The sequence below is a fragment of the Astatotilapia calliptera genome, chromosome 14 (assembly GCF_964374335.1).
Source record: "Astatotilapia calliptera chromosome 14, fAstCal68.1, whole genome shotgun sequence".
Lineage (NCBI taxonomy): Eukaryota > Metazoa > Chordata > Actinopteri > Cichliformes > Cichlidae > Astatotilapia > Astatotilapia calliptera.
Window position 1 is genome coordinate 17,567,862 of NC_137435.1, and position 17,297 is coordinate 17,585,158.

The window sequence follows — 17,297 nt, forward strand, 5'->3', positions numbered from 1 at the left end:
AAAACTATAAAGCCAGCATCTGTGTAATATGCATAGTATCTATCTAAGTACTTGATTTACAAATTGCATGCATTTTGATTCTTCTGCTTCAAACGCATGCAGGTTATCATTTTAATAATTATGTAAACCAGAAAAATCACGTATTGATAGACGGATATTCAGTTTTGCAGATTAAATATTCCAGCGTTATTTTGTGAATATTTGCCCCCGACCAGTACAGTGTAAAGATATTTGTCTGATATTTATCCTACGTTTTTATACTTTCGAGTCAACTTTTCTACATTCTGGTATTGTTTAAATAAATATTAAAATCTTTGAATAACATAAACGCATTATTTTCTATAGTATTTTTCTTTCCTCTCACGGGCGGTTTATGTTATTGCTGCTGTAGGTCGGCTATAGTAGCAAGTAGTCACATGGCCGGCCTGCATGCATGTAAACCGCGGTTGGAGCGAGACACAGAGAGAGAGAGAGAGAGCTGTGGGAGGAGGCGAAAGAGAGTAGGGGTGGGGGGAGGCAGACACAAACTGGGGGCGCTCACCGACACAACGGGGAGCGCTTTTTTTGGGTGTTTTGAGGGCGCCTGGCGGATCTCCGGGCTCCTCTTTTCGCCCCTCCGCCCGGTTTAATGTGTCAGGTCGCCGTTGGCTGCCCTCGCCACCTGGATATTATTTATAACCGACAAGAAAATTGGATGGGACGGACGCACGAGCTAGACAATCCCGGAAATAACATGCGTACTCTCAGCCTGTCACGTACGCTCGCCGAGGATTTGCATTGCTGTAGGCTGCCGTAGGTAAGCAGTGGATTGTGCTTTCCCGGCGAGAAATTTCAACGCTTTTAGACCCCATAACCTGCATATTTAACTTATTTAATACTCTGTGGGACGTTTTTCTTTTTTAATGGCGTTCAATAAACCAGTTTAGTCTTTCACTCTTTTTTTCAAGGGGCACTTAACAATAGTGGTGCTGCTAAGTTGGTAATGAATGGCAGACAAAGACGAAATATAAATAATTTAATTGGGGTTTCGTCAAAATTTAATACACTTCACGATGTCGAAGCTTATATTGAAAGCTCCTTTTATAGTGCTCATTTTATCCTATATTATATTTTTATTATTTTCGTGTCCATTGTCAAGGTGGTATAGCCCAACTGTGTGTAAAAGTGACTTGTTTTGACCTTCCTTCTTTGTAATGACTAAAATCTGGGTATAAAGCTGCAGTAAATATTAGCCTGCACATTTTTTCATTTTCTTTACACTGATAGCATATGCTTAGGATTGTATTTTTAAAAATGTATAGGCTGCACTGTTTTCTTGCTCCCACTTAAAAAATACTACGAGTAGGCCTATATACCGCATATATAGCCCAAACTAGGAGTTTGTTGCACCACATAAATATTAGGAATTATTTACCTCAGCTCGCTGTGACAGGTGGTCTGCACTGTGCTATTAATAGGTCTAAAGTGTATCGTTTTGCTCTTCACAGAAATGCCCAACACACTCCCAGAATGTATATATAAGACACGGTGACAAACAAACACGCTGCTTCAGAGTATTTAAACCGGAGAAATGGGAGGAATCAAAGGCAGCAGAGGAGGACTTAGTCATGAAACTTCCATCGGTTGCGCCAGGGATCTTCTCCCCCAGAGAGAGCAGCAGCGGCTCAGCTAGAAAATGAGTCGAGGACGTGAAGTACGTGCGCATCCAGCAGATGACGAGATGAAATGGAGAGTTTGGAACAGACGGACCTTGTAAACCCAGCCCGCGGATCCGTCGCAGTTTCACACAAGCAGGACAGAGGAGCGAACAGCAGGCAGTTTGTCAGCGGACCGACAGAGATTCACCACACGCACCGGACGGACATGGGGCTTAATGGCTTATGTGCGGCGCCGGTCGGCAGTCCAACCGCGGCGGAGTTGCTCGCGGATCTAGCCTCTCAGACTGACTCCCCGGGAATCACCACCCCAACGAAGCAATGCAAAACCGGCGTGCCGCTCTACAACGGCGGGGTGGTGTCGCCTTCTGCAACTGTAGAGGGCAACCACTCAGGCGTTTTGGCTCAGACGCCAAATGGTTACCCTGCCCAAGTAACGGGGGTGGAGGGGCAAACGGAGGGCCCCGGGTACCCCCTCACCAGCAGAGCCTGCCTGATGGAGAACGGGGACTGGACTGCTCATGAGAAGCACCCGTCAGTAATGCGGAGACTCAATGGTGACTTAAAAACCAGACAGGCACAACAGCAGAAAAAGAGATGTGGGGAGAATCGGGAGATTGGGCCAGAGACTGTTAACAGCCAGAGCGTGGGGTCACCTGGACCAGGAGGTTCTATGGACCCAGTATTCGCTTCAGGGGACTCAGACTGGAAGCGGAGAAGGTTGGTAGAGGGAGGCGTTGCAATCAAATCCACAGAAACCAGCAGAGTGGCTCGAGCAGTCGCCCCTCTCTCAGTTGCTGTCAACTGTGGCAACAGTTCCCATTCCAACCAGTTGGCTTCCTTAACCCACGCTGCCCCTCATAATAATCAGCACAGTGGGCACAGTAAGGTGGCTTCTTCAGGCCTTTCAGCTACACCCGGGGTACATGCTGCCCGTAACCCACCACTTCCTGCAGGGACTGGCTGGTCAGCAGAGCGCATAGCCAAGCAGTACATCGTCCCTTGCATGACGTATTATGGGATTTGTGTAAAGGACAACTTCCTGGGCTCCCAGCTGGGCGACAGAGTCCTGGAAGAGGTGGAGACTCTAAATCAGAATGGGAAGTTTCTCGGTGGGCAGCTGGTGAGCCAGAAGAACATTCCCTCCCTTAACATCAGGGGCGACCAGATCGCCTGGGTGGAGGGGAAAGAGCCCGGGTGCGAGAACATTGGAGTGCTGATGGCTCACATAGATGAGGCCGTCATGTACAGCTCTGCCAATGGACAGCTTGGGAACTGTGTCATCAACGGACGCACTAAGGTGAGAGGAGTGGGGGAGGGGGGTGCGGGTGAGAGGTTTTAAAAGAAACGTGCCAGAGAAAACGGAGGACAATAAAGGATGCCAGAGTAGAGCGTCAGTCTGACCTCATTCAAATTGTGCTAGGCTGTCTTGTCTGCCCTGCTTTACCTTCTATAATGCCGACATGTGGGTAGGCAAACACACACCATCGCACCACATGGGGAGAGTGCGCAGGGCTCCTGCTGATAGGATGTCAAGATGAGCCCTGTGTTTGTGGCACATGCGAGAGGGAGGGGCTGCAGTCCTACTCGCACTAGGTTTAGGCCTGCCGAAGTTTATCTCCCCGTCCTAGTCCCTGCCTTCATACCTCTGGCACCCTAAAGAAGAAGAAAACAAACTCGGGGCTGTATCTCCTCCTGCCATCGCTTTATCTCTGCCAGAATTTTCTATCATCACTTTGACCCACACAAACATGGCACAGGCATGGCAGAGGAGTGTTTGTTTTCATTTCCCTTATCTTATATCTCATGCCACGTGAGCAGCATTTTTTTCCCCCTCATTTTACTTTAGCATCACTACGTGACCCAGTTTTTCCATTGATATTTTTCAGACACAGTGCACAATTATCAGAGTGCGGCCCTCAGGAATGAGCCCCAAAATTACAAAATACTTCCCCAATAGTTTGGGAAAAACATTGTAGAAGAGCAAAGAAAAAAAAAGAATTGAACTTTGTTAGTCTTTTTCCATGTGTTTATCTCTGTGTATATCTGTTAGGGGCACTGTATGCTCTCCCCCCTGTCTGTGTTTTACACGCCAGTCTGGGCTGGGGTTTTTTTCCCTTTGTTTTTTTTGTTTTTTTTACTCCTGTTGAAATGCGCAACCTGTTTTATGTGGAAAAGACGTCCAGGATGGCTCTTGATGTTGACCAAATGTGATCTGATCTGAAAAAATAGACACATTAGTGCTCCGCATTGGAAAGCTGTTGCCTGCAAGCTGGCAACCACACAAGTCTTTGCAGCGGTGTAGCAAATTAGCCAGCATTTATCTTTATGTCTATGCAAAATACAACACACAGATGTAAAAAGTTGCTTGAAACCATGTCAAACAACTGTTTTGTTGTTTGACATAATAAAACATGGATGGATGGATATTCTTTTTTCACCTCTATTTCCATAGTGCTTCCTTCACAACCTTGCTAACTCTGCTCAACTGCACATAGCACCCTGCCCTAAATGCATGTCTTACCATTTACGTCAGCTTGAGACTGTGTTTAAACGAGGTCTGTTGTGCTTATCTCACTGCAGCCGCCTTTGCTCCCTTAGACTTGGGCCGACAGCGCTGCTTCAGTAAAGTGAAGCCACTTTAACATAATGCCTGAGCAGAGCTGTGTAAGGGTAACACATGCCCAGTTTTCCACAATTACCCCCATCCCTGCACTTCAGAGTGCAAAAACAGTAACAGTAAGGTCTTGTGCATTGCTGTTGAATGGCATTCTGCCGTGTAGCCTGTCTCACATTAGAAAACACTCTTTATCTTTTGACACTTTAAGCTGCAGCTTACTTTCATGACAGAAGTGGATTTATCTTTGAAGTCAATAACGCATCGAAGGTGTTACTTCGATCTTGAAAACAACAACAACAAAAGAGCAAACACTTAACCCTGGAAACAGTATGCAAATCTTCAATGCAGAACTTTAACGCTGTAAATGTAAAATGTGCTGATTCCAGTTTCTGCAGTGCCATGAAATTAGGAGGACAGTGAGTCAATCTTGGTTGATTATTAGATCCCACTGTTTTATTGTGAAGGATAATACATCCTTCACAATGTATTGTGTTAACTTTTACCTACTTGGTCATCTATTCTCTCTTAGATGGGATAACAAACCGAGTGACCCCTTGGTGAAAATGTTCGAGACCTAAACGGCAGTTGTTCCCAGGCCAAAATCACATTGTGCGCTCTTGGTGCATAAAAATAAAAGGAAAAGGTCCGTGCCGCATAGTACAAAATGTCCTGACGGGGTGTTTGTGTGGATTAGTGCGAGAGACAGCATTGCAATAGGTGCAATTGTGGAGTGAGCATGAAAGAAAGAGGAAGTGATAAGGAAAGGAAAAGAGGCAGTACAGAATACAGATACATGGAAGGGGCACCGTGTGGGTACTGTGGGGTACGTCCTCTCGTCTCATTGTCCAGAGTGCACTTGTATTTTTTCCTTCTTCTTGGTGTTCTGCTCTTCTTCTCGTCTTTTCCTTTTCTCCACATTTTCATTTCCCATGTCCTTTACTCCCTTTCTCCTTTCCCGTTTTATCAAGCCCCTTATTTGCTACTTGGGCAAAATATTTCCCTGCCGTTACCTTGGTAACAGGCCCATACAGAGTAGAGCTGCGCATTGTGTATGAAAGAGATGAGGAGAGGAAAAAGAGGGCCTGGCAATGCCCAAAATAATGCCGCACCAGCAGTAAGTAGCACTTTTTTCCCCCAAGCCTGTCTACTGTTAGTCAGCAGAAGGCCGGTTTCGCTGCCTGTGAGAACGTGGGGGGGGGGGGAAGGCAAGGATTATAGTGTTAACAAAAGGAATGGTAATGTAGTTTACATGACCCAAGGTGATACTGGGAAAGTCTCAAAGATAAGGGATGGGTTAGAGGAGATGTGAACGTGCAGTGGATCAGGGGGTAAAGGGAAGACAGTGATGAGTAAGCGAGAAAGGGCGATGCAGCAGAAGCTTGGCATATTAGGACTGTCTGTCTTCTGCAGTAAAGTGTCCTTAGATGCCCCTCCTAGAGCTCAGCAGTGCCACCGTGCAGGCAGGAGCCAGAAGTCATATACTAACACGCAGGCTAGTCACTGAGTTCCTAGCATGGATGGATGAATGGTTGGATTTTCAGTTTTTAAATCAATTTAATTTCCTTTCAGATAATCTATGGTAAATAGAACCAGATTTTAGTTTTAACAGTTAACATTTGGTTTCCCTTTGATGACAAGTTGGTGTTTATAAGGACGCTCGCCTATCATTTTGAATGCATCTTAATGTGATGTTATGCAAGGTCCACTACTCTAAAGGACCCAGGCTTGGTGCATAATATGTGGAGCTGCTAATTTTTTATTTAAAAAAAAGAAATAGTGTATCGTGTACATGCAAATGCTAACACCTACAGAAATAGTCGTTTGACTGTGTTGCTTAGGCTAATATTCAGGGCTGACTCATACATAATGAGTGCAACTGTGGCTATAGTGTGACTGACTCATAAGGGCACAGCCTATGATCTCACCATTTTTTTTTTTTTGGTTTCCTTTGTGTTATGTTCACACAACCCCGAGTAATATACTGTTAACACTAGAGGCTGTTTATTATATTTGAATTTGATTGTGTTTCTAACCATTTATATCTTGTCATGCGGCAATGTCTCCAAATGCGATAGTGCTGTGTTGATGTGATTCAGCTTTAGAGGCTCACATTTTGTAACCTTAATGACAAATTTGTTTTGTTTTTTTTAATTAGGCGAGGGAAAGAGGGGTCTACCGCCTCTTTCAAAACACTCACAGAGTTGCAGTGAATCCAGAGCCTGGGCATGTTAGCAGATATTGGCTATTCTTGAATGGGAGAGTGACACTCACTTGGATCACAGTATTGCTGGTTACGATATGCTGCTAGGGAACAATTATAGAGTTATTGTTTGAACTCACCTAGTCCAAGTCACACCCCTTCTCACACACTCTAAAACCATCCTTCAGCTTATATGAGCAGCAAACTAGATGTGAATCTGGCTAAGCAGCGGGCCGTGACATCAAACTGGAAGGACGGCAGAGATATGAGCTGGGAGTGGCAGAGCAGTTCAGCCTTATTCCGTTTTATTCACCCGGGCTCTTATCTCATTCTCAATTTGGAAGAAATTAATAATCTCTTTTTCTGCCTTATATGAAATCTCCTGCTCTCCCGGCTGCTTCTGAGTAATCAGTTTTGAAAATGGAGCAAAAATACTGTGCTGCTTGACAGTTAGTGACTCAGCAGGTCTCAACTGTGGAATTGAAAAAGATTTGTTTTACCGAAGAGTCCTTGAGCAGCTCCAAAACATTCACCATCAAGGACTTGTTGACTTTGATTCACGTTTTCCATTCATCCGAAAGGGCTCAGGGCTGCCACACGGCAAAATGTGGTGGAGATTGAGGACTTCTTTTGGCCTGCTAACACACTTCTCTTATGTTTTCATAGCATAGAGTTTGGGAGACATGCACAAGGCTTGTGGGATCCGCAGGGGACTTTAAAATAGTAATGTTTGCAATCGTAAGGAGTAACCGATCTGTGCAGTCTATATCTGTTGCAGCAGATGAGTAATATGACTCAAAGAGGATTTTAAAACAGTTTACTTGAAGGTTAACGAATCCTGAAATGTTTATAGAAACATAACTACCACCAAAACCCAGACTGAAAACTTTTTGTTTCTGAAATTCTCCTTAGCGTTTGGAGTCATCACAGTCAACTTGCAACATTTTCGCTGCTGTGCGTCACACGCATAAAAATGCCTTCCCTCTCTTTTACTCGATCACCTTGGCAAACGGCAATGCCTGTATTTGTTCAGCCATCCCCTCACCCAGCCCCACCCCCCACCTCCACCATAATTCCCTTTATCTGAATATGCATGTGGCATTGGAGTTTATTTTTGTTCTCCTCCAGAACAGCTTGTTCTGCCTGCCTGCCCGTCACCTGGGTATCTACCCAGAGCTGCCATTAGAGCATTAATGCTGGTCCCGGGCAGGCATGTGGTTTGTGCAAGTTAGACTTGAACTTACTGAGGGGAGAGATGAGGAGGTGAGGAGGGCCAGAAATGACAGATAGGATCAATTTGTGCTGTTTAGCTGACCGAGTATTGTGTGTCTGTGGGTGTCTTTGCAACTGACAGGTGTAGACTGATGCAATGTGGATGTATATGAAACTTATTTGAATACTATCGTTGTGTTAGAAAACTTTTTTTTTTCACCTCAGGTAGGTTTAAAGTAAAAAATAATAATAAAATAAAACAATAACTCATCTTCTAAATTATATACCCCTCTTGTGTACGCTTTGATAGCCACAGTGTATCAGTGTGCGTTTAATGTGTTTATGCTTCAGGGCTAGGCCTGAGGTGCCTGATGCGGCATATCACATGTTAATTGTGGTTAATTACAGCTGTTAAGACAGTTTGTGGGCATTTATGGGGGAAACCATACTTCCTCGAATACATGCACACCCAAAATATTTATACTCATTGTTAAAAAAATCAAATTTGTCATTGAGTATCAAAATGTCTGGTATGCCATTTTCCCGTTCTCAATAGCTGCGATTCAGATGATCACAAACTGCCTACCAGAATCCACTCTGCTTCAAAGATAGCTGCCATTAAAATAAAACTACTTATAAAAATTATACTCATAAGTATTCTAAACCTGAATAGTTTCCTTTTTGAATTAAGTCAAAACCAAAGTATACCTTTATACAGTTTGCTGTCTGTTTAATGACAGAGTGCATATTTATCCTTTGCACAACAGAGCAGCTTCTTGTCTGCACAAAAGGGCACGTACCCCCACAAGACCGATCAGCTGTTATCACTGTGGTACAAGGTCAGCAGCAGAAGGTAATATGTGAACTTGACAGTGACAGCAGGGTGCTAAAAGTAGACTCCTGTCTGGTATTTTCTTCTTCTTGTCACTGTTTGGCATGAAGATGTTGCCAAGTCAACAAGTAGAGGTCCTAAGGGTTAGCACATCAAAACAAACGATCAGTTGTTCAAAAAAAGCCGAAAATGACCAATTATAAGGCAAACTTTTTTTTTTAAAACTCCTCAGCCGTAAAAGGCTGACGGGCTATTGTCACTTCACTGGATGGGTGGCTTGGACAACTTAGTTTATGACTGCGATAGAATTCACAGAATTAGAGGCGTCATAGGAGCTTATACTGATGCCATAAGTATGTCTACTGCACGTCATGGATAAGTTTGAATATCAGTGACCTCAACCCCAAAGAGTCAGAGGTCATATTTTTCAGAAAATCTTGTAAATGCAATAACTAAAAAAGGAAGTCACCTAAGATTTTCAAATAGATACTTTAGGTCTATCTACTAAAAATCTCGGACAGGTTTGAATCTCACTGATCTCGATCTCAAGGTCAGAGGTCAGGTTTTCTTAAAAAAATAAAATAAAAAATATCTTGTGAATGCAATAACTCACGAACAAGGCGACGTATGGTTTTGAAAACAATGCCATTGGTACATCTAATAGAAATCTCAAGACGAGTTCTAATCCTGGTGACCTTGACATCAAAGTCAAAATAACCCAAGAGAGTGCCTGGTTCTCCTGGAAATTTGTAAAAGGGTGTTGTTGTTGTTTTTTTTCTCTTCCCACTGTCATCGAGTACTTGCTCATAGGGGTCATCTGATTGTTGGGAGCTTTTTCTGTATTATTGTAGGGACTCTGTTGAAATAAATTCTAAGTAAAGCGACACTTCTAATGATCATAAGCAACACACCCAAATATCCGTTTTTCATTTTGTACAATTAGTCTGCTCATTTTGACATGGACACTGTTTGGCAGTCTGAGTCGAGAAGAAGAGGTCTAGAGGTTAATGAGCGCTAACTCTGAGCACTGGTCAGTAATGAGAGCAGACAATTGTTGCCAAGCAGAGTCACACAATCAAGCTCACTTTTCTATGAAGCCCAGCAAGAGGAGCAGGAAAGCATGCATCAAAGCTCTCCTCCACAAAGTGTTACAGTCACTTTTGAGTTTCACAAACAACACTAGGGCAGGTGTGTTTGTCTTAGAAATCTATGTGAGCAGGCTTTCATTTCCTAAGGGTACAAGTTGCACACTGTAGTACAAGAACTTAAACGATAGCATCAGCTGAGTTAAATCAATACTGCGGCATTGCAGAAGCTGTTAGCAATGAATAATAGTATTGCTCAGCTGAGCTAAAGTGATGCGCTGACTCGTATTGTAAGCTTTGCTTCCCATGCAGAACAGTATAAGTCAAGACAATGACAGTATCTTCTTCTGTTGTCAACCTGGAGAGATAATAATGAAATCGTTACTTTACACGCTGCCAAATGCATCAGCCACAATCTCCGCTAGCAAAAGCTGATGTCAGTGAGTAAGTGAATCAGCTATAGATTTTTCATATATTGAGGAGACTTAAAGCCAGAGGAGACAGTTTGGAAAGTTACTGAAGCACAAATATGCCCCAGTTAATCTGAAGAATATGTCACACAGCCTTGTATGTATCATATTTTGGCACAGCTCTATTTTTTAGCCTACAGCCACGTGGCCCTGTAGTGGCCCTCGTCTGGAATGCGCATTGAACGAAGGACTTTTCACGCAGGTCTCAGTTCCCTCTGTCTCCCCAGAGAAAGCAGTGCTCTCCTGCTTCACAGCCTCCAACTCTCAGACGTCAAGCAGGGGAAATACCAGCGTGAAACCATTGTTTGCAGATCGTTTCTTTGCTGAACTCTGACATATTTCTTTGCTTTACTGCGCTGCCCACTTAATAACACTATGGAAAATATTAAATATTCAAATAGCTCTCGTGTGTGTGTGTGTGTGTGTGTGTGTGTATATGTGTATAGATAGATAGATAGATAGATAGATAGATATGGTGGTGTGGTTTACTGCAGAGGGTTCGAAAAGCCAAATGTGAGAGATGATTAGAGCAGGAGATGAGGAGGAGGGTAGCTGCATCATTCCTGCACTGCATCACTCGTATCTTCTGCTAGTGGCCGACCTTTCAAACAGTCCTGCCTCTACGTTACAAATATGGCTGAAGAATAAAAATCAAAAGTTAACTCTGTGTTTTTTGTTATAATGGTGTATCAAGTTATAACTAATGATCCCATTTCTTCTGTTTTTAGGCCATGGTTGCCTGTTACCCAGGTAACGGGGCAGGGTACGTGCGCCACATTGACAACCCTAACGGTGATGGACGGTGCATCACCTGTATCTACTATCTTAACAAGAACTGGGATGCCAAGGTACATTTTTTTCCACTATTTGTTTCACTCAGTTGAAATGAGAAAAACAAGTTAATCATCATTAGTTTATATGTGCATCTAATGTTATTGCATTATTATTATTATTATTATTATTATTATTTTGTATTTGGTAACCCGGGTAAACCCTCAGGGATTCGCATTATGTACTTTGGAAATAAGTATTTCTGTTTCTGTTATGCATTTGTCTTGTTTGTAGAAACAAGGTGGGTTGCTGCAGATCTATCCTGAAGGCAAAAATGTGGTAGCCAAAGTTGAACCTCTCTTCGACCGGCTGCTCATCTTCTGGTCTGACCGCAGGAACCCACATGAAGTTAGGCCAGCCTACTCAACTCGGTTAGTAACACGTGCACATTAATTCATGTAAAATCATGCAATGGGTTATTGGCAGCTAACTGTCTTCTGTTGCTCAGTTCTATAAGTACATCATAATTAACATACAGTTTAGGCTTTTTGTGCAGAAACCAATATATGTTTTTATCAAAACTATTCCAGCAGGTTAAAAAAAGATTACATTTATATTTTCCCTTCGCTCCCCTCTCTCTATTCTCATTTTACTTCAGCGTGGTCATTGTCGGTGTCTTTCTACAGTTGATTACGTGTGTGTATAGAAAACTGGGTTTCACATGGGTTGAAGTTTCCTTGATGCTCACACGAGATAATTCGGACCCACTTTACAGACCGACGTAAGCGTTTGCATGTTTACAAGGTCACGTGGCACGTAGCCTTTTACTCTCCCATCTCCTCTCCTCTGCGTCTTGACTGCTGGGGGGCGAGGTTGGGCCGGAGGCAGGAAATATGTGTTTCCTGAGGAGGTCGGTGGGAGGGAGTGGGGAGGAAGGTTCGATTGCAGGACTCGTGCTGGAAAGGCAAAGACATGAGAGACAGGAATAAACAATACAGCCCCACAGGAGAGATGAGAAACAGCAAGAATTAACCCTATGCTGCCTGTGACGTCTGCGGCCTGGTCGACTTTAGTTTTTATTTGTTTCTTTTGTGACATTGTGACTGTTACGACCATTGTGTTCCTGCTTTATCAATTTATAAAATTCACAGACAATGTCTCTTTTTCTTCTTCTTTTTTTCCCCCCTTTTTGAGCCATAGTTCTTTGTCCATAAAAAGATGAGCTTTTATTCTTATTTCATCCTTTTTGTCTCTTGCAGCTATGCCATCACAGTCTGGTACTTTGATGCCAAAGAGAGAGCAGAGGCTAAAGAGAAATACCGATTGGGTGAGTTTTCTTTTTAGTTAAATGCCTGTTTTTACTCTTCTTGGTTGTGAGCAGCGTTACTTCTTGTTTCATTTGGTGTAATTTGTTGCTGCATGACGATTAATATGCCTTTTCTGTTCTTGCATCCATAGCAACAGGACAGAAAGGTGTTCAAGTGCCTGTCACTCAAAACAGCAGGACATAAATCTCATCTAGTGACTGGAGAGCACTCTCAGAGCATTACGTGCCTTCCTTAACTGTTAATGGACATTGTGATCATTAAGAGAGATGCCGTTAAGCTATTCATCACCACAGCTCTTCAAGTGTCGGCTGTCAGAGTCACATCACAGCCCGTGATGTAATATTTTTGCTGCCCTATGACCGGGCTGCTGAAACGTAGAGCACAGCGAGCAGGATTGTATGGCAAAGGTCATATTTGCACGTCGTGGCAGAAGAAGAAGGAAAATTACTCGAGCTTCTCACTGAATCGCCTATGAACACAGCAAGCTGAAAAACATTATTGCAGTTTTTGCCTGTTCAGTTATCAGCGGTGTATTGAGATATCAACGTTTTTACTCTGCTCTCGTGTATTTTTTTCCCAAGCGAAACACAAAGAGCAAAAGTGGTAAATCAATGGAAGCACAGTAGAAATCAATGCCATGAGATTCTTTGCTCCCTCTCGACTGTAAGACAGTGCCCTTGTCTCATGATGTGGGCAAGACAAAAGAAATGGGCCATGACAACGCAAAGAGTGGCTGTCAGCCACGATGCAGTGGACAGCCGCGCCGTGGCACTCATTCGGTCCTGGCTGAAGGACTAAGTCTTGCATGGGGACAGCTCTACGCCATAGTTTGACACTGTATAGCACACTATGTAGGGTTCATAACGTGTGGGCTCTTTTGCAACAGCCTCTCAAAATGTTAGTGCAGTAAAAACACAAATCCAGCATGAACCTCTTTTTTTTTTTAAATCTTTAGTAGATACAATGTGTGTGTGTGTGTGTAACAGATTTTCAAGAAGTAAAGCTGTTCTACATACTTGATGGAGAGTCCTCTGTAAATGACTGAAATTCACAGCTCACATATGAGACAAGAGGCAAGATGTTCACTGAAAGTGGACAATACAGGGTTTGAAGAAACAGACTGTGGTGTGTGTGTGTGTGTGCGTGTGTGTGTGCGTGTGCAGATCCAGCTTGATTCTTAACTGTTCTTAACAAAATGGAAACAACAAGTTACCGTCAGTGTGGATGCTGTTGAACAAATCTACCCACCCCCTTAAAAAAAAAAAAGAGGCACACAAAAACAAAAGATGGATAGCAAAAAGAATCAGATGTCTAAGTTAAACTTAGCAGTAATTAACAGAACGATTAATCTCAGTCAGTCTGTGTGCTCGAGACCTTTTCATATACAAAGCACAGAGTAAACATACACTGTATAAATGAACAAACAGCCAGGTGAAAATATTGCCTACTCGTGTGTGGGATTGAGTATTTGTGTGTAAATGTGCACGTGTCCGTCAGATTCCAGTGTCTTGAAGAGGGCTGCAGGTATTCTCTCAGTGTATCTTAGATTGATTGAAGAGAAGGTTGTTTTTTTTTTTTTAATAAAAAAAAAAAAAAGCACTTTATTGTTTCAAATTGCCATGCGTGAATGATAGAGGGGGAAAACATGATTACAAATGTAGATTAATGACTTTATGCTGTGTATAATATGATTCATTCAAATGCAATAGAAACTAAAACAATGAGAAAGAATGGAAGCTGTCTTTTTAAAAAAAATGTATTTAATTAAAATGTTTCTGTTTTGTACACGAAAATTGTAATTGATCTACTGGGCGGGGGAGAAAAAAAATTCTAACCTGAATTGTAGTTTAACTTGCTTTCTCTTCATCTTAGATGAGAGAGCATCTTCCAGTACATTTTTAAATAAACATGTTTTCCAATGCAGTAATCTCATGTGAACTTTGTAAAGCATTATGACTATAACAAGTGACTTGATCTCCAAATATCGTATAAATGTGTGCTTATATTAAAATAAAATGTCAAGCTCTTTTTTCAATGTTGCACACAATGTTCCAAGGCCAGTTCACCAAAGTGAGTATCTGTCTTTACACAGAGAGCATCAGGAAACCGATAACGTGTCGGTCCTTATGATTCATAATAAAAAATCCTAACTAGCAGGCTCAGTGTTGCAGATTTAAATGTTCATAGGCAAGTTGTTAAGGGTACGCCTGATCCAACAAGCGTCTCTAATTAAAGTTTATTATAAAGCGTCTTTTACAAAGTGCCTGACACCAAAAGAACCTTAAATAGAAGAAAAACGGCTAAACGGATGCTTAAATGGTACAAGGCCAGAGATATGATTAACCAAAGTGTCTTTAGCTAGAGTTTTTTTGTTTGTTTGTTTTTAAAACCTTCTGAAGCAAAATTAGGGGAACAATTAGTGAAAAGGTTTGGGAGCCTCCACCCCAAAACCCCAACCTCCATGTGTTTTAAGTGACTATATGGGACCAGCAGTAGCAAACAAAGGCCTAAGGGACCAGTTGGAAGAGTGGGTCGATAAAAGCTGTGCGATGTACTGGGGTGTGTTACAATTCAAAGCTTTAATAGTTAATATGAAACTGACAGGAAGCCAGTGAATAGATTTTAGAATTTGGGAGATATGAGGCCTTCCCCTTGAATCAGTTAAAAGATGTGCAGCTGCATTTTGGGCAGTTGGCAGTATAAAGATGATTTGTTGAGACGGTTAAATTGAGAGTTTAAATAATTTGAGTAAGAAAAGATAAAAGCATGAACAATTTGATCCAACTCTGCCTTGGAAATAACACACATTAACTTATCAGGGTTCCTTGGATGAAAAAGTGACAGATGAATTATCTTCCTGGCATAACAGTTTGAAGACAGGGAATTGTCCAAGACAACCCCAAAGTTACGTGCAGCACTGTGCGCTCACTTGTTACCTTATTTATAGTTTGGACTTGAGCAATACAGCTCTCCAGTATTTCTGAGGATCTTTCAGGTTTTTTTTCTTCAAACCTAAGGACATGTTTTTCTAAAAGTCTGTCACAAAACATATTTGTTCCCAATTCCTCAGTTGAATCTAATGATAAAACAGTTTAAGTTAACAGAAAAGGAGTAATTCCTTGTGTAATTCCAAACAACTTTTAGCCAAAACCTAGAGATATCTCGGTATGGTGTGCAGTATCTGACACAGGACATAGAGATGCATCTGGCACATCAGGTAATCCTTGTACTGCTCATTGAGGGAATCAGAATAAAAGACCTAAGATCTGCCAAATTACACAGAAAATCAGTGGCAACAGGTCTAATGGAGAGATGAATCCAAATTTGGATTCTGGTTCAAATCCTTGTCAATATATGTATATATATGGAGGAGGTGAGTAGAAAACATGGTGCATTTTTAGCCCATGGTGTTAGGGATCTTATCACAACTGATGACATTGATTGGCATTTTAATGCCAAATACTGTACTGCCAATATAGTAAAAACGTACCATGATAGAAAAACACTATCAGCCATGGACTGACCTCCTCAGAGCCTGATCTCATCTTTACTTTTTTTTCAAATCCTTGAAATTTGAGAACAAAGAAGTGTCTCTATGATGTAGTGGCTAAGACATTCACCCCAGTTTAAGGCTGGGAGGAAACAAATTTAACCTCAGGGGGTCACAAGCTAAGGTACTCCTATTTCCAGTCCAAGCCTGGATAAATGGAAGGGTTGGATGAGGAACTGTGCTGTATGAAATGTGTGGCTCCATTTGCTGCGGTGAACCCTTTGGGAAATAAGGGAGCAGCGATGAGGTTGGTATCACAATGTTGTTATAAATTAGAACTTTCATGTGCCATAATATGTTCAGACCAGATATCTACCCCACATGGGGATATGACCCATGAAAACTTACCCCATCCACTTTTTAAAGTTTCTCAGAAAACAGATGTAAGAAAATCCAAGCCTCCAGTGCTTGTTTTTGTTACTCGGGATTCAAAGCCGTTAAATTTCTGCGTCGTTTCTAATGAAACTATTGATATTGATGCTCAAAGTTGATTACAGGGGGAAAAAACAATGATACAGCTTTAAATGTTCTTGAGCTATTGTGCATAATAATCTTTACATCTTATACCGACTATCTCTACATTCACACTAGTGAAATTGTGCATTCAGGGTCACAGTCATTTATACATTACGAGATAAATAAGTGTTTTTTTTTTACAAGGATTAAGTAAATTTTTGTAAAAGCTTACGTGTAAAAACCAAAGAAGTGACATTTCCTTAAATATTTTGTTAAAAATACTCATATAAACGTTCAAGCTCATCTTGAATCCAATCTGTTTTTTAAATCAGACAGAACCTTTGTCAGCCTGTACTTTCAAGTACAGTGATGACTGATAACTACCTTAACCTTTTTTATTTTCTCATTGTCATGAGATTCATTATCATTGTTCAGTGCAATAGCTTCTGTTAACATCCCGAGTACCCTTCACAGAGCTGGAACACACTGTTGCCGGAACATTAGGGGATGCTAATCCCTTTAGATTTTGATATCCTTTGATGTTTTAGTGAGTTTTCATGTAAAAAGCCCAAACATGTGAGAATATCATTTTGAATTTAATACCCTTAGAATCTAAGCTGTGTCAAACAGACCAAACGACAGCAAGTTGTCAGATTCTGTTGCACGTATTGTGGTGTATGATTAAAAGAGTTGGATTTTATTTGATGACATTTCAGCTCCATTAGCTCATCATAGTCACGTGTAAAACACATGACAGATTTTAGGGCTTCACTATTGACATGATACCTGATAGGATCACGGATAACTCAATTTGTAGAAACACAATGAAGGCAAGGAAACAATAGCAACATTTTACACAGGTCATCTTGATCGTTTCGGTTATCGCCCTCACGACAGTGTAACCACGTGATCTGAATAGACTGCCGGCATAACTACCTCCTGCTGTTGGCAGAGAAACCATCCACGGTGCTTATCAATGTTTTTACATAAAAATATTTTATGAATGTAGTACAATCTCACAATCTCTGCTATTATGATCCTAGTTTCTTCCAAATTATCTTGAACAAATGTCAAAAATGAATAGTAAAATGTAACCAAACACTTGCTCAGACAATGCA

At 41.7% G+C, this 17,297-nt stretch overlaps 1 protein-coding gene across 1 annotated transcript; it reads left to right on the top strand.

The window, feature by feature from the left end:
- Positions 1–456: 456 nt before the first annotated feature.
- Positions 457–14,096, top strand: egln2 (egl-9 family hypoxia-inducible factor 2). The gene is made up of 6 exons (XM_026192166.2): positions 457–796; positions 1,488–2,955; positions 10,803–10,922; positions 11,140–11,276; positions 12,105–12,172; positions 12,304–14,096. The coding sequence occupies exons 2-6, from the start codon at positions 1,726–1,728 to the stop codon at positions 12,354–12,356; spliced, it is 1,608 nt and encodes a 535-aa protein (XP_026047951.2). The 5' UTR covers positions 457–796; positions 1,488–1,725; the 3' UTR covers positions 12,357–14,096.
- Positions 14,097–17,297: the final 3,201 nt, after the last annotated feature.

Bases quoted from the DNA above. Each gene is read 5' to 3' on its own strand.
- egln2 (XM_026192166.2), top strand. From the start codon at position 1,726: ATGGAGAGTTTGGAACAGACGGACCTTGTAAACCCAGCCCGCGGATCC. The intron at 11,277-12,104 runs GTTAGTAACACG...TGTCTCTTGCAG, and splicing joins AGGCCAGCCTACTCAACTCG to CTATGCCATCACAGTCTGGT. The intron at 12,173-12,303 runs GTGAGTTTTCTT...TTGCATCCATAG, and splicing joins TAAAGAGAAATACCGATTGG to CAACAGGACAGAAAGGTGTT.